The sequence below is a fragment of the Halichoerus grypus genome, chromosome 8, assembly GCF_964656455.1.
Source record: "Halichoerus grypus chromosome 8, mHalGry1.hap1.1, whole genome shotgun sequence".
Taxonomy (NCBI): Eukaryota; Metazoa; Chordata; class Mammalia; order Carnivora; family Phocidae; genus Halichoerus; species Halichoerus grypus.
In genome coordinates, this window is record NC_135719.1 from 68,494,074 (window position 1) to 68,511,614 (window position 17,541).

At 46.8% G+C, this 17,541-nt stretch overlaps 1 protein-coding gene across 1 annotated transcript; it reads left to right on the plus strand.

Annotated features, from left to right (window-relative positions):
- Positions 1 to 1,266: 1,266 nt before the first annotated feature.
- TGM7 (transglutaminase 7) lies at positions 1,267 to 17,280 on the plus strand. The gene is made up of 12 exons (XM_036120058.2): positions 1,267 to 1,480; positions 1,954 to 2,199; positions 2,787 to 2,905; positions 4,856 to 4,984; positions 5,074 to 5,251; positions 10,327 to 10,465; positions 11,955 to 12,058; positions 12,434 to 12,676; positions 13,891 to 14,217; positions 14,603 to 14,763; positions 16,616 to 16,749; positions 16,982 to 17,280. The coding sequence occupies exons 1-12, from the start codon at positions 1,267 to 1,269 to the stop codon at positions 17,139 to 17,141; spliced, it is 2,154 nt and encodes a 717-aa protein (XP_035975951.2). The 3' UTR covers positions 17,142 to 17,280.
- The last annotated feature ends 261 nt before the right edge of the window (positions 17,281 to 17,541 follow it).

Sequence of the window (17,541 nt, forward strand, 5' to 3'; positions counted from 1 at the left end):
ATTTAAGAAGTCCAGCCAGGTAGGAAAGATGGGCTGAAACTAGCAAACTGAACTCTTTTAGCAAAAACATAAAGAATATATGTGGAAGTTCAGGGGTGCCTGGGTGGCTCAGTCGGTTAAGTGTCTGCCTTTGGCTCAGGTCACGATCCCTCCTTCTACCCCTCACCCGGCTCGTGGTCACTCTCTCTTAAATAAATAAATAAATAAATAAATAAATAAATAAATAAATAAAATCTTAAAAAAAATATGTGGAAGTTCAAAATGTGAATGGCACAAAAACCAGGTGGGTGTTAACATTTGTTTTTCCTCTAGGATGCTGTTTGGCAGCATCCTCAGCCTCTATGCCCAGTTGTGACAACCAAAAATGTCTCCAGACATTGCTAAATTTCCTCTAGGGAACAGAATTTCTCCAGTGGAGAGAACCACTGAGATAAACTGATACGCTACTCGGGAAAAAGACCTAACGGATTTTTGTTTACAGTAAGTGCAATAAATACCACCAGCAAAAATAACTAAGCAAATGAAATCTGAGGCTGCATTATTCTAGCACTACGAGCGATTGGATTCCTGAGGGCTTACTCTCTACCTGCCACTATAGTAAGGTCTTTACATGTGAATCCTCACTCAACGTTCACATGAACCCTATGGGGTAGGAATACCACTGTCTCCATTTTTCAGTGGAGGACACGATGTCTAGGACATAAGTGACTCACTCAAAATCTCACAGCTGAGGTGGTGAGAGCCTGCGCTCTGGCCCATTGAGCTATGAGAGACTTTAATCTGTATATTAGGTGTACACCTCCAGGAGCATCCTGGGAAGAGTCAGTGCCCTCATACACCTGGAATGTGGCTGACAGGTGAGAAATAAGCCACCCACCCAGGATCTTAAAGCCTGTAGCTGAGGTCCCAGCCTCCAGTCAGCTCACTGACTTAACTTGTACAAAATTCTAATATGCTCTTTCTTCTATCAGCAGGACAGTAGAGTAAGTTTTGGAAAGACTGTCAACAAAGGTGGTTAATAGTATGCGGGTGGCCCTTCAAGGGTTAAGTTTCAGCTCTGTGGAGACATTTCTCTTCCTGGGACCCTAATTCTTAAGCCCTGTAGCTCTGGGTCCAGGGGCAGAGGTCATGAGGATCACAATCTTCCCACTCCAGGGTCAGGGCCTGCTACATTGCCCTCTGAGGCCAGACTGTGAAACTAGGAGGCAGGGCTAAGGTCTGGACGTAATCCTACCAAAGTCAGAGTCAGGGTGCCGCGGCTGGGTAATGACCTATCTCCTCCCCCACCCCCCTCCAGTGGAAGCCTTGGAGCTCAGGTCTGTGGACCTGCAGAGCCCGAGGAACAACAAGGAGCATCACACACAGGAGATGGGCCTGAAGCGGCTCATTGTGCGGCGGGGCCAGCCCTTTGGGCTCCAACTACATTTCAACAGACCCTTCCACTTTGGGACAGACTACCTCACCTTTGTGGCTGAGACTGGTGAGTTCACCCGGCCCCAAGGCAAAATTCACCTGTAGGGCTCCCACCTCTCCTTTCTGAGTGCTCCCTCCCCTAACTTTTCCTGGGATCCCCAGGACCCTATAAGTGATGTTAAGGAAAGATTTGGCCAACTCAGAAAACTCAGATCAGAAAATCTATCCAATTGTGATAGAAACAGCTGATTTTTCAATATGCAACAGACACTGCTAACTTTATACATATTATTTCATTTAATCCCCATGATCAGAGTTTCAGGTAGGTAGAGTTATTATCCCATTTTTCAGATAAAAAAACTGAGGCCCACAGTTGGCTTTGCCCTTTGGCTTTGCCCTTTGGCTTGCCCAAAGACACCCAGTGGCAATAAAAGCCTTAAGCCAAAAGGATTAGCAAGAAGGTGAGGGTCCTCCCAGTCTCCCTGGAATCATGTCACATAGATTTTAAACCTCACTCTGGGATCATTCTCTCCCACACAGGACCGGCGTCCATGGAGTTGCTGGGAACCCGAGCCACCTTCTCCCTCACCCAGGCTCGAAAAGGCAATGTCTGGAGCGCCTTTGACTTCACCGTTGACACCAACTCACTCTTAGTCTCCCTTTTCACACCAGCCAATGCAGTCATTGGTCCCTACACTCTGAAGATAGAGATTTCTCAGGGCCAGGGTCACAGTGTGGTTCACCCACTGGGGACTTTCATCCTGCTTTTTAACCCTTGGAATGCAGGTATGACTTGCTCACAGGCCATAATGCTAACCTGATCCAGTGGGAATGCTTGGTGAGGTTCTTCTGAGAAAGCCCAGAAGATACAAGCCACCTATCTATGCCATATATTACCATGTGCTCACTAAAAACCACCTTTACCCCCCCCCCAAAAAAAATGAATGCCATGATAAAAATGAACATGGTGTCAGGTTAAGTGAAATAGATTAGAAAATGGAACACAGTGGGACCCTAATTGTATTACATATATGTGGAGAGAAAGAATGGTTGGAATACACCAAATTGTAACGGTGGGTATCTCTGAGTAGTGGGACTGAATGATTTTCATCATCTTCTTTCTGTCATCTGTATTTTCCAAATCTCTACAACAAGCTTTCTACTTTTACCATCAGCAAATGATAATCATTATGTTCAAAGAACAGAACCTATCACTGGCCTCTAGAAAAGCACAGTAGACTTTTAAGGGGTCCAGTCTTGATTTCTATTGCCATCAACCTGTTCCTTCCCCTATTATCCTGCAGGACACTGTCATCACTGTCTTTTAACTTTATTACTCTGTTTTTTGCCCCCTCCACTATTTAACCACTCAGAGGATGATGTCTACCTGCCAAGTGAAATACTGCTGCAGGAGTATATCATGATGGACTATGGCTTTGTTTACAAGGGTCATGAAAGATTCATCACTGTCTGGCCCTGGAACTACGGGCAGGTAACACTGTCACTGAAAGTGGGCCTGGGGCGGGTGTCCTTAAGTTGGTTCTTAATCAACTCTAGTTGCCCATGAAGGGCCACTAACATAAGTAAGGGTGCGTGGCGCTAGGGCAATTTCCCATCCAGTAAGAGAGGCAAGGAGGGAAGGGGAGATGTCTTGCAAGGTTTTTGTTTTTGTTTCAAGATTTTTAGGTAATCCCTACACCCAACATGGGGCTCGAACTTACAACCCACAGATCAAAAGTGGCATGCTCTACCGACTGAGCTCCAGCCAGGCGCCCCTCAAGTTTTTAATATTTTATATAAAAAACTTCAAACATAATCCAAGTAGACAGGCTACTAAAATGAACCTATCTCTCAGCTCCAACAGTGAGCAATTTATGGTGAATCGGATTCCATCTACACCAGGGGTTTGCAAACTATACTCCACTGATAGTTTTTATATAGCCCCTGAGTTAAGAATGGTTTTCATGGGCACCTGGGTGGCTCAGATGGTTAAGCGTCTGCCTTCGGCTCAGGTCATGATCCCAGGGTCCTGGGGTCGAGCCCCACATTGGGCTCCTCGCTGAGCAAGGAGCCTGCTTCTCCCTCTCCCTCTGCCTCTCTCCCTGCTCATGCTTTCTCTCTCTATATATATATATCTGTGTCTCAAATGAATAAACAAAATCTTTAAAAAAAATGGTTTTCGTATTTTTAAATTGTTGAAAAAGAACTAAAACTTTTTTTGATGTGCAAATTATATGAAGTTTAAACTTCGGTGTCCATAAATAACATTTTATGGGAACACAGCCATCCATGTTCATTCACTTACGTATCATCCACGGCTGTGTTGACGCTACAGTGGCAGAGCTGAGTAGATGAGACGGAGACCCCACAGCCTACAAAACCTGAAGTACTTACTCTCTGGCCCTTTACAGAAAAAGTCTGGTCTATACTGTCTGTACTGTCCCCATCCCTCCCGACTCATCACTGGAATTTTTGGAAGGAAATTGTAGATACTATATCATTTAATCCAGTAATACTTCTGTTTATCGTTCTAAAAGATGATGACTCTTTCTGAAAACTGAACCACAATACATTATCATAACTGAAAAAATGAACAGCAATTCCTTTAATAACATCAAATATCCAGTCAGTGTCCAAAGGGTGGGACTTTTGGCTCTGGGCAACTTTTCCACTCCCAACCACCAACCGAGACTGGTGTACTTTCTGCCTCCCTCCCACTTGCATCTCTGCTCCATCCACACTCACCAGGAGGGTAGTGGGGAGAGAGCAGGGGGCCTTGTCCTGGTCTCCGACTGTGACAACTTGTGTGATTTTTTGAAACTGAAACAAATACCAGTGCATTTGGCAGCCAAAAGGGTTGCAGCATGTGTCGCTTTATATGTTATAAACATATGTCATGAGCCTACACTGGCTTCTCCTGGGCTCCCAGCTTCAGCTGAACTCCTCTACCTGATTTCAAGGCTCCCCACACTCCGCCGTCTCTCCTCTCATGGCTGCCCCTGTATTTATCCATCTGATCTTTTCTACTCCCTCATGTCCTCCAGAAACAAGAATCTCTATGCCCTGTCCTTGGCACCACCAAACTCAAAGACCTCAGGTGAACATCCCCACCCTCCTCTCTTCCTGCCCACCTAGTCCTTCAAAGCCCCCTGGCACCAATGGCCTTCTCTGATCTCTTGGTCAACAGAGATCTCTCACCTCCGAACTCTGTTTGCATTTTTCCATCAGAGCCACACAGGTTCGTTTTTCAGAAATCTGAATCTCATACATTCCCAATTTGATTTGTAAGCTCTTTGAAGGTAGGACCTTGTCTAATATTTAACCCTACCTCTATCCCCAGCATATATGCCCTATCTCTAAAAGTCTGTGTTACGGACTTGAAGTTTCAGGATGCTAGACATTTTTACTCTTCTCTTTTCTCTCCCTTGAAATCACTTGGAAGTTTGAAGAGGACATCATAGATATCTGCTTCGAGATCTTGAACAAGAGCCTGTACTTCTTAGAGAACCCGTCCAGAGACTACTCCCAGCGGAATGACCCGGTGTACGTCTGCAGGGTGGTGAGTGCCATGGTAAGGATAGCAGCCCTCCCGCCTCTGTCTGAGGACGATCTGGGATTCCCCAGGGGCACTGAGGAAATGCACCTGTCTGGCCTTTGCAGATCAACAGCAATGATGACAGCGGTGTACTACAGGGGGACTGGGGAGAGGACTACTCCCAGGGGGTCAGCCCGCTGGAGTGGAACGGCAGCGTAGCCATCCTGCGGCAGTGGTCAGCCAGGGGCAGGCAGCCTGTGAAGTATGGGCAGTGCTGGGTCTTTGCAGCTGTTATGTGCACAGGTGAGTGAGGGGGAGATGGGGATGCAGAGCCATTCATTTAGTTTTCGCGATAACCCTTTGAGGTTGGGCTCTGATGATCTCCATTTTCTTTTTTTTGTTTTAAGATTTCATTTATTTATTTGAGAGAGAGAGAATGAGAGAGAGAGAGAGAGCACATGAGAGGGAGGAGGGTCAGAGGGAGAAGCAGACTCCCCGCCAAGCAGGGAGCCCGACGCGGGACTCGATCCAGGGTCTCCAGGATCATGACCTGAGCCGAAGGCAGTTGCCCAACCAACTGAGCCACCCAGGTGCCCTGATGATCTCCATTTTCACATAAGTTAACTGTGGCTTGTCCATAGCCCCCCAGCTAAGGAATGGCACACACATGGACTCTTACCCGGCACACTGCATAGTCTTGGGGAGTCTTGCATCTTTGCCTAGGAGTGAGGTTGACCTGTTGCAATCATTCGGCAGTCTCCTGGATGGCAGGGGGCCTATTAAAATGGTCACCTGGATAGAGAATCTTGTGATCCCAAAGTGGAGGCAAAGGCAGCTTCTTTCTACCACGGCTCAGGCTTCTCAGCTCCAGGGGAGCCTGGAGTCAGGGACAGGCTGGGGGAAGCTTGAGGTGCAAGCAGATGGTCTGGAAAAGCCTGATCTTACCTGTGGGCAGAGCTGGCAGCTCCCAAATACTTCTCGGAGAGATTCTTGAGGAGTTACAATTGGAGGTTGGCTACTTTGCTAACTGCCTGCATGGAGCATCAATGTTTTATGCATTGTCATTTATTACAATTCAGTGCAAAGGTGTTGATTGGATTATCTGTGAAGATGAGGGAAAGACAGAATACTGAGGTACCTGCCTGTGTCCCCCCATGCAAAGCAGGAGCCCCTTTCACAGTGCTACCTGTTACACTGTGGTGCTCAATGTTTGCTGAATGAATGGATTGGCTCTCAATTGAAGGATGAGGGAACACAGAACAGGGAAGATAGAGACAGAGGCCAAAGACAAAGTTCTAGATTTTTCTGAGAGGGACAGCATAGCTTGGCAGTTAGGTACGGGTGCTGCAGACAGGGGAGATGTTTAAATCTGAGTGTTCAAATCAAGTGGCCTCACTTTGCTCTTCCATTTTCCCCGGAAAATGCTCAGCACAGCACCAGAATTTAGTATGGCCACATTTTCCTGTGCTGGGAAGCCCCTGGTTAGGCAGGTGTCGTGGAGGAGGACTCGGGCCCTTAAATGCTGGGGTGAGAGGGGGAGGTCTAGGTCTGCATCCTTACTCCACCTTGAAGCTTCTCCCTACTCCCAGGCCCTAGAGTCCTGGGGCCACTGAGCGAGGGGACAGCTGCTTCCATCACAAAGCCTCTGGCCACTTGTAGCCCTGGTCTAGCTGTCACCCCTGCAGAGGGGTTGTGAAAAGCCCAGGAGCTGTGCTGGGAGTGGAGAGGTGACTGTGAACAGGTGACTGGCTCCCTTTGGGGTCTTAAATCAATCAGAACAAAAAGATAGGTCAATCTCAATAGTCCTCTTACTTTTCAAAGCATTATTAACCTCCCAGCAGCCTCGGGAGGCACCCTCTGCTCCTCCTGAGCAAGGGAGAGTAGGATAAACCTCCGTCTAAACTCCCCATCTAGGCCAGCATTACCTTAATCCCCAAGCCAGGCAAAGACCCCATCAAAAAGGAGAATTTCAGACCGATATCCCTGATGAATATGGATTCCAAAATCCTCAACAAAATCCTAGCTAATAGGATCCAACAATATATTAAAAGGATCATCTACCACGACCAAGTGGGATTTATCCCCGGGATGCAAGGGTGTTCAACATTCGCAAAGCAATCAATGTGATAGAACACATTAATAAGAGGAGAGAGAAGAACCATATGGTCCTCTCAATTGATGCAGAAAAAGCATTTGACAAAATACAGCATCCTTTCCTGATTAAAACTCTTCAGAGTATAGGGATAGAGGGAACATTCTTCAAGTTCATAAAATCCATCTGTGAAAAATCCACAGCGAATATCATCCTCAATAGGGAAAAGCCGAGAGCCTTTCCCTTAAGATCAGGAACACGTCAAGGATGCCCACTCTCACCACTGTTGTTCAACATAGTACTAGAAGTCCTAGGAACAGCAATCAGACAACAAAAAGAAATAAAAGGTATTCACATTGGCAAAGAAGAAGTCAAACTCTCTCTTTTCACAGATGACATGATACTTTATGTGGAAAACCCAAAAGACTCCACCCCCAAATTACTAGAACTCATCCAGCAGTTCAGTAATGTGGCAGGATACAAAATCAATGCACAGAAATCAGTTGCTTTCTTATACACTAACAACGCAACTGTAGAAAGAGAAATTAGAGAAATGATTCCATTTACAGTAGCACCAAAAACCATAAGATACCTTGGAATAAACCTAACCAGAGAGGTAAAGGGTCTATACTCTAGGAACTACAGAACACTCATGAAAGAAATGGAAGAAGACACAGAAAGATGGAAAAACATGCCATGCTCTTGGATCGCAGGAATAAACATTGTTAAAATGTCTATGCTACCCAGAGCAATCTATACCTTCAAGGCCATCCCGATCAAAATTCCAATGACATTTTTCAAAGTGCTGGAACAAACAGTCCTAAAATTTGTATGGAATCAGAAAAGACCCTGAATCGCCAAGGAAATGTTGAAAAAGAAAAACAAAGCTGGGGGCATCACGTTGCCCAATTTCAAGCTATATTACAAAGCAGTGATCACCAAGACAGCATGGTACTGGCACAAAAACAGACATATAGACCAATGGAACAGAGTAGAGAGCCCAGATATGGACCCTCAACTCTGTGGTCAAATAATCTTTGACAAAGCAGGAAAATATATGCAATGGAAAAGACAGTCTCTTCAATAAATGGTGCTGGGAAAATTGGACAGCCACATGCAGAAGAATGAAACTGGACCATTCTCTAACAACAGACACAAAGATAAACTCAAAATGGATGAAAGACCTCGATGTGAGACAGGAATCCATCAAAATCCTAGAGGAGAACATAGGCAGTAACCTCTTTGACATCGGCCACAGCAACTTCTTTCAAGATACATCTCCAAAAGCTAGTGAAACAAAAGCAAAAATGAACTTTTGGGACTTCATCAAGATAAAAAGCTTCTGCACAGCAAAGGAAACACTCAACAAAACTAAGAGGCAACCCACAGAATGGGGGAAGATATTTGCAAATGACACTACAGATAAAGGGCTGGTATCCAAGATCTATAAAGAACTTCTCAAACTCAAGACCCAAAAAACAAATAAGTCAAAAAATGGGCAGAAGACATGAAAAGACACTTCTCTGAAGAAGACATACAAATGGCTAACAGACATGAAAAAATGTTCATCATTAGCCATCAGGGAAATTCAAATCAAAAACACATTACCACCTTACACCAGTTAGAATGGCAAAAATGGACAGGGAAAGAAACAACAAATGTTGGAGAGGTTGTGGAGAAAGGGGAACCCTCTTACACTGTTGGTGGGAATGCAAGTTGGTATAGCCACTTTGGAAAACAGTGTGGAGGTTCCTCAAAAAATTATAAATAGAGCTACCCTATGACCCAGCAATTGCACTCCTGGGTATTTACAGATGTAGTAAAAAGAAGGGCCATACGCACCCCAATGTTCATAGCAGCAATGTCCGCAATAGCCAAACTGTGGAAAGAGCCGAGATGCCCTTCAACAGATGAATGGATAAAGAAGATGTGGTCCATATATACAATGGAATATTACTCAGCCATCAGAAAGGATGAATACCCAACTTTTACATCAACATGGATGGGACGGGAGGAGATTATGCTCAGTGAAATAAGTCAAGCAGAGAAAGTCAATTATCATATGGTTTCACTTATTTGTGGAACATAAGGAATAGCATGGAGGACATTAGGAGAAGGAAGGGAAAAATGAAGGGGGGGACATTGGAGGGAGAGACAAACCATGAGAGACTATGGACTCTGAGAAACAAACAGGGTTTTAGAGGGGAGGGGGGATTGGTTAGCCCGGTGATGGGTATTAAGGAGGGCACGTACTGCATGGAGCACCAGGTGTTATACGAAAACAATGAATCATGGAACACTACACCAAAAACTAATGATGTATTGTATGGTGACTAACATAACATAATAAAATAAACAAACAAACAAACAAATAAACTCCTCATCTAAACTCCTCACCTCGCTGGCTGAGGTGGGGACCTATGTTCCAAAAGTCACATCTGGCCCTGGGCAGGTGTGTGTGTGTGTGTGTGTGTGTGTGTGTGTGTGTGTGTGTGTGTGTGATGGTGGTGTAGGTGGTGTAATATCTGCTTTGTATAAGTAGATCTTAACTACTTAAGTGAAATTTTAAGTGAAATATGACCTCAGCTTTAAAAAGCCTTTGTAGTACTATCCTGAGATGCCACAAGAGGATGCTGTTGCCTTATCAAAGATGCTTGTTGCCTCTGTACCCGCAGGTTCCCTTTGTCCCTGAGGTCTTCCACTTACCTCTGTAAGTCTGTACTGCCTTTCTATCCTTTCTCTGATTTCTTTCTTACCTCCTCCAAATCCTTGTATTTCAGTAGAATTACAGATTCAGAATTTCAGTACTGAAAATCATCTGGTCCAATTCCTAATTTTGTTACACACAAGGAGACTTAAGACACAGAGAAGTTAAGCCACTTACTGAAGGTCACACAGCTTTCTCCTGAAACTGGCCGCAGCATAAGGCCTAACTTTTCTTATTTTCTTTCGAATTAGCAAATGTTTTAGGTTCTCTGTTTTTAATGTGGAAAGCTGCTGAATGAAAAAAGCCCTAAATGATAAATTCAGTTGCTTATTGTTGTTTTAAGTAACCTTCAAATGATTTCTTTCTCCTAGTGGGATGGAGACCATCAATGGGCAGGTAGGCAGCAGGGTTCTGGGCCTGGGTGCAGTGCTCTGAGAATAAAGGAGTTACAGGTATGGATCTGCAAGAATCTTGGCCTTCTTTCTCTCCTCCAGCTTAAAACTTAGAAAGGATGCATGGGAAACCAATGATTCTGCTTGAAATGAACTCAGTGATTGTCCATGCTTTCCTTCTCTTTAGTAATGAGATGTTTAGGTGTTCCAACTCGTGTGGTTTCCAATTTTCGTTCTGCACACAACATGGATGGGAACTTAACCATCGACACCTACTATGACCAAAATGCAGAGATTCTGTCAACTCGGAAGCGAGACAAAATATGGTAAGGGGACGCCATCTCAAACAGATCTCTGCTCCATCTCAGGACAGGCAGGGAAACTCTGACACGCTTCTCTCTGGTTTTGAGGCAATATCACCCTGCCCTTTGTGGCTGGTGCCCAGAGAGTAATTCCCCAACCTAGGAGACTGTTGTGGATAATTAGATCATCATATCACACTCATTTCAGAGATAGACGACTATTGGGATAACATTCTGAAGCCCACAACCGAATGAATAGATTGTGTGGGTCTGTAAATACTGATCTCAAAATCTGTATGCCTCTTACTCTTCCTTCTTTGAGTCATTCTGTTTGTGCCATTCTCTGCTTGCCCTGTTGGGCCTGGACTTGCTGCCTCTGCCTACTTCCTCAGTCTCTCCTGCTTCTTCCTCCACCTACCTCACTTCCTCGCTGCGTGCATGCGTGTGTGTGTGTGTGTGTGTGTGTGTGTGTGTGTGTGTATCTCTGTGTGTCCCTTCATTTCTGTATCTCTAACCTCTTCCCCTGGCTCCTTTTTCCTCTGCTCTACTTCAGATCTGATTTCCTGTTTTTCCTTTCCAGCTAGTTTCCAGGTAAGATCTTTGAGTTGTGTGAGAACTAGTGGCTGTCCTAGGAACCCCTCCCTCTCTGAGCTCCTAGAGGGCGAAGCATCCTCCATTCAATCAGCAGTGGTATATCTGGGAAGGCGGTATCACTTATGTAGAATTCTGTGTATGAATGCATAATCTGAATCTAATCATGAGGAAACATCAGACAAGCTCAAAATTAGGATCACTCTGGCAAATAAATAAATACCGTATTCAAAATGTCAGTGTAATACAATAAAGGCTGAGGAACCACTCCAGATCCAAGCAGACAAAGGACACTGCACAACTAGATGCAATGTGTGATCCTGGACTGGGCAGAAAAGAATGCCGTAAAGGACATTACTAGGTCAATTGACAAAAGTGAAATATAGACAGTAAATTAGATAAAAGTATTATATCAATAGTAAACATATGAGGTTGATAACTGTACATGATTATGTAGGGGAAGATCTCTTTTCTTAGAAAATACACACTGAAGTAAAAAACAAAAGGAAAAAATATATTTATAATCTTCACATCCATACTGAAAGAAAGCCAATGATAAAGCAAATGGGGCAAAATGTTAATGATAGATGAATTGGGTAGATGGGTATTTTTTGTATTATTCTTGCAACTTTACTGTAAGCTTGAAATTACTTCTAAATAAGTAAAAAAGGGGGGTGAATATAATTAATACATAATAACTTTATGCAGTGCTAGACGGTAGCTAGATTTTTCATGGTGATCACTTCATAATTTATATATATGTTAAATCACTATGGTGTACAGCTGAAACTAATACAATATTGTATGTCAATTACACTTTAATTTTAAAAAACTGATATAAATTACAGCATTCAGTATACTGTCCAGTACCTGGCAAATCTTCTGAAAACATAAATCCTCCTCTTCTTACTCTTTTCTGTAGGAATTTCCATGTCTGGAACGAGTGCTGGATGATCCGGAAAGATCTCCCACCGGGATACAATGGTTGGCAGGTTCTGGACGCCACTCCCCAGCAAACCAGCAGTGGTGAGTGAGGCCTTTGTGGAAGGAAGGGTCTGGGCTCTGTGGGGAGGCTGGGCAGGGGGACTGACCACATGAGCAGGAGGCCCGAAAGGAGCAGTGTTTTTCTCACTTCGTTGCCTTCAGCTGGGTAACCCAGATGAGTCACAGGACCTCTCAGTTGCTTCCTCACCTGTAAAGTGGGGAAGATGATGATAACTACCCCTTCACAGGGTGGCTGTGAGGATCAGGTGAATTTGTGGGAAGCTGAGAGTACTCGGTGGATGTGGGTCTTCTCCATCCCATCTCCCTACCTGCCCCTGTCCCCTCCCCCTGCCACCAGCCACCCCAGTCCACAGGCTGGCAGCTGGCCACCATCCACAACTTCTGTTCCCTCGCCAGGGCTGTTCTGCTGTGGCCCTGCCTCTGTGAAGGCCATCAGGGAAGGGGAGGTCCACCTGCCCTATGACACCCCATTTGCGTATGCCGAGGTGAATGCTGATGAAGTCATTTGGCTCTTCGGGGATGGTCAGGCCCAGGAAATCCTCGTCCATAACACCAGTTCCATTGGGAAGGAAATCAGCACCAAGATGGTAGGGTCAGATCAGCGCCAGAACATTACCAGCTCCTACAAGTATCCAGAAGGTGCTTGGGGCCCCGGGGATTCAGGGAGGGGGGGGCGGGTATAACCTCCTTTGTGTGCCTCCCAGTGAGGATGGTTCGTTCTTGTTAAAACCATCACCGCCTGATCACTTCCTCCTCATGGAAAACTCCTGGGGGCTTTCCTGGACCCTGGCCATGGGGCCCTAGAGTTGCTGGATTGAGCAAATAAAAAAAGAGGGTGCCCATTAAATCTGAATTCTAGATAAATTCAGACAAGCAAATATTTTATTAGTATAAGTGTGTCCCAAATACATTATGCAATATATCTAAACTAAAAATTATTCACTGTGTATCTGAAATTCAAACTGAATGTCCTTTATTTTTCCTGGCAACTCTGTCCTAGGGTCATATCACGATCTCGTTATGTCATGGCAGTGGGGGTGGGAGCAAGGGGGGAGGTGGATGCTTATGGAGGGAAAGGATGCCTGGCCTGTGGAAGAGAGTAGACGTCCCTGCGGAGAAGGCCAGGGGGAGTCAGGCTGCCTGAGTGCCAACCAAGGCCCTGCTAGGTTCTAGCCGTGTAAGCCTGGCTGTGTTCTTACCATCCCTGTGCCTCCACTTCCTCATCTGTAAAATGGGGTAACGTCACCTCAGAGGGCTGTTGTGAGGGCAGGTGAGTGGAATCACAGAAAGCACTTGGAGAAGTACCTCTGGTGCACAGTAGCTGCTCTAGAGAAGTCCACAGTTTGGGGTGAATTGGGGTGCAGCCTGAATGTTGAGTAGCCCCCAGGAGCAAGAGCTGAGGATCCGTTTAGAAGACATGAACATGTATTTTAGAAGTGAGGATGCTGGTGGGGGAAGAAGTCTCTGGCTTTGATGATGACGACAGCATTGATGGTGACAATACTCACGACAAAGAACAATGCTGGGTGCTTGTATTCAGCAGCTCACGTAACTCACAATTCTGGCAACTCTACGAGGCAGGGAGATACACCTGGGTTATAGATGAAAGAACTGAGCACCCAGAGATTCAGGGACTGTGCCTGAGCCAGGATTTGAACGCAGCGCCCAGCAACAGCAATCCCCATGTTCTCAGCCATGATGCTGTCCCGCCTCCTGATGCAGCTATTCATTCACGTGGTTGGGGCTTTGGGAGGGGAGCTGGGAGTTTTTGGGGTGCTTGGTTTCCCAAAAGAGGCCCCTGGTCCTCTCAGTCTCTCCTCACTGAGGTCTTTCCTGGCTCTTCTTTCGGCCAGGATCCCCCGAGGAGCGATCTGTGTTCATGAAGGCTTCCCGGAAAATGCTGGACCCAAGAAGGGCCTCTTCTCCCTTCCTAGATCTGCTGGGCTCCAGGGGCTCTGAGGCCCAGCCCGTGCAGCTGCAGCTTCACCTGGCCAGGACCCCCGAGTGGGGCCAGGACCTGATGCTGAGGCTGCGTGCCCGGAGGGTGCCAGACAGAGTCCACCCCCAGGGTCCCATCAGACTGGTGGTGCACTTCAGGGCACAGGCCCTGTTGCACCAGGGTGACACCAGGGAGCCCCTCTGGAGGCAAATAGTGCACGTGAACCTGGACTTTGGGAAGGGTGAGTATGAGGTAGGCCTGGAAAGGCACCAAGAAGGATGGGAACTTTGGGGTCATAAACAAGGCCGGGGATGGTTCAGCCAGATTACACGGCAAGCCCTGCACCCCAGCACACACACACGCCAGGCAGTGAAGCTGCTGGTGGCAGGAGGTTGCATGTCATGTGCTGTACTGACACCATCCCACCAGGGGAAACACAGCAGTGACCTCTGGGGGCGGTGGGTATAGGGTAAGTACGCTGGATCTCTCTCTCATACACACACACAAACATACTTGCACACACATATAGACTCACACACATATTCTCTCCCACACATACGCATATTCTCTCTCTCTCCCTCTCTCTCTTTCTTTCCAGACTCAAGGTGTCTTTTGTCTGTGCTTAGAGATACAGTGGCCGCTCTTGCTACCCTACGACAATTATAGAAACAAGCTGACAGATGAGAAGCTGATCCGGGTGTCTGGCATTGCCAAGGTGGAGAATACGGGGAGGTCCATGCTGGTCCTAAAAGATATCTCTCTGGAGCCTCCCCACTTATCTATTGAGGTAAGGTGTCTGGACAGAGATGGGGCCCAGGAGCCCTCTGACTCCCCCAACCCAGGGGCTTGGGCTACAGCAGTGATCAGAACAGAGTCCCTGCCTCAGACACCCAATAGATAATTAAAGCCCAGTATGATGTTATCTCATGCTCTGTGCAAAGTGCAGGGCAGAGCGGAAGGCTTCTGAGAGGAGGTGACATTTTGTGGGGGATGCATAGGAAGACACTGTCCAGAGACATGAGATGGAAATGAAGGCATTTTAAGTAAGGAAAACGCTTTGCAGAGGCAGAGAGACACGAGAGGTGTGGCTGGGAGGTGGAGTAGAGGAGTCGGATTTGAGAAAAAACACAAGTCAAATTCCAAAGGTGACTGCAGATAATAATGTAGGTGTGACAGGGAAGAGGAAAGACAAATGAGAGGCAAGCCTCAGACTTTGAGTTCCAAGATGGTGTGGCTGGCAAGGTCATTACATGAGGAAGGAACCCAGGTGGAAGAAGGGTAAATGGAGGGCAGAAATGTTCCCCATCTCCTGTTACCAGGGTTTTTCTTCCCTTGAAGCCTCCTTTCCCCACCCCACCGCCCATTCTGAAGGACTTGTCCTCTGCTTAGTCCCAAACTGGCTTTGCACCTGCTGGATCTGGTAGCAGCATACTCACCCCCACCCAGAACAAGAATTGAGTGGCTCCACATCATCAACCGCCTGGCCCCCTGACCGTTTTCACCGGGCCATGCTGTCAGGTGGTCAGGCCACGGTGTGGCAGACCGTGGGCAGAATCACGGGTGCAGACGCAGCCTGGTGCTGAGGTGAGGACGCTGCCTGCTACCCAGAGTCCTGGGGACCAACAGGATCTGGTGCAAGCACATCAGATGCTGAGGAGACCATTAATTGGTCCACATTGGTAAGGGACCTGGGGATGATTTGTGTGACTATGAGGGATTCCAAAGACCTTTTTACCTGTTCTACTTTGACACCCTCACTAGAATACAAGGGGTTTGTTTCTTTCATTTGAATTTTAGAGAAGTCACGGTGTGTTCTTGCTTTTCTTTGATTCTTTTTTTTTTTTTTTTTAATTCTCTTTTTGAGCCAGAACATGTCCCAAGTATGATCTGGGTGGTCAGAACTCATTTTAGTTCAACATTCGTTTATCAAATATCCACCACTTGGCAGGCACTGAGCTAGGCACGAGCTCTAGAAGTGAGTAGGATAGAATCCCTGCCTCCCACTCACAGGCCAAGGCCATGCTGCCCTATGACACAGACCTCACATGGGATGCACAGACCACACCTGGAAAAACTCACACTGTTTCTACTGTCAGAGCAACATGGGGGGAAGATCCTGCCTGGGGCCTGGGACATCTGGGTTAGATCCTGGCTCTGCCATATTGTGTGACCTTGGCCTTGGAATGATGTCCCTGATAGCATATAGGTGGCACAGAGGACACCACTTCCTTACCCCATGCCTGTGTCAGACATTACTAATTGATCACAGCTCTCTCTGACTCTGGATTTGTCCTCGGGAATCTTTCCAACACACCATTCCTATTAGCCATGATTAACAGACTGGAGCTGGCACTTAAGTTGAAATCAAATTGCCAGCCTGAACTAGATGGTGGGGAGGGAAATCAGTTTCAACGTGGTGGCAATTCCCAGCTGGTAGCGGCTTCCTGGAGCGTTGTGACCTTCTAAGGCAGGTCAGGATACGTGTTAACCTTGAGTACTCTTGGCTCATATTCTTCTCTCCCTGCAGGGGTTGAGCCCTCAGGAAGCAGTCCCTGGAGGTCAACAGAGGGATGGTGACTGAACTGGAGTACAGAAATAAGGCCAGTTGCCCACAATATCCCCACCTTCTCTCCACACAGGTGTCTAAAAGGGCTGAGGTGGGCAAGGCACTGAGGGTCCACATCACCCTCACCAATACCCTAATGGTGGCTCTGAGTAACTGCACGATGGTGCTGGAGGGAAGTGGCCTCATCGATGGGCAGATATCAAAGAAGTAAGTACCATCTGTCTCATGCTGGTCTCTGGCAAGGGGCACCTTGTGGGGTCATAGGATGGTCCTTCATCTCCTGGATGGTGCCTACTTGCCCCCACTTGTGCACCCTCCCTGGGGAAGGTTGAGCTTGGTGGTATTGGGGGGTGGGAGGTTCTTACCCACCAAGAGGGAAAACCAGATCACCCACCCTGGCAGTTACTTAAGGCTCTAACAGGCTCTTTTTGACTTTCAGCATTGGGACTCTGGCACCTGGACATACCATCCAAATTCAAGTGGACCTCTACCCCATCAAAACTGGCCCCCACCAGCTGCAAGTCCTCATCAGCAGCAATGAGATCAAGGAGATCAAGGGCTACAAAGACATCTTTGTTGCTGCCTCCAGGGCTTCTTGAGCCCCCACCCCACCCCCTTGGCCTCCCAATCCCCCAGCCCCTCCCCTCCCCCTACTCCTGATGCCCTTCCAGCCCCCTTGCAGCCCCACCTTGGTCTTTCCTACTCCTGAAGGTGTAATGTTATCTTTGTTCCTTCTCTGTCCTCTTCCTGCCTGCCTGGGGTGAATGGAGCTCTGTTAGAACAGCTGTGCATCTTGGGAAGAGACAATAAAGACGTCTTTATTTGTCACCTGTGTTCTCTCTTCTCCGCTAACAAGGTCCTTGTTATTATTGCTACTGGCTGGTCCTCTGGCCTGGCTGCCAGCTGTGTTGGCTGGGCCCTCCCTGCTCTTCCTGTCTTCTCTCTCTTGCTTTAAGGTCCCCAACCACAAAATAAGCCCAGTAGGATCCCCTCTAAATC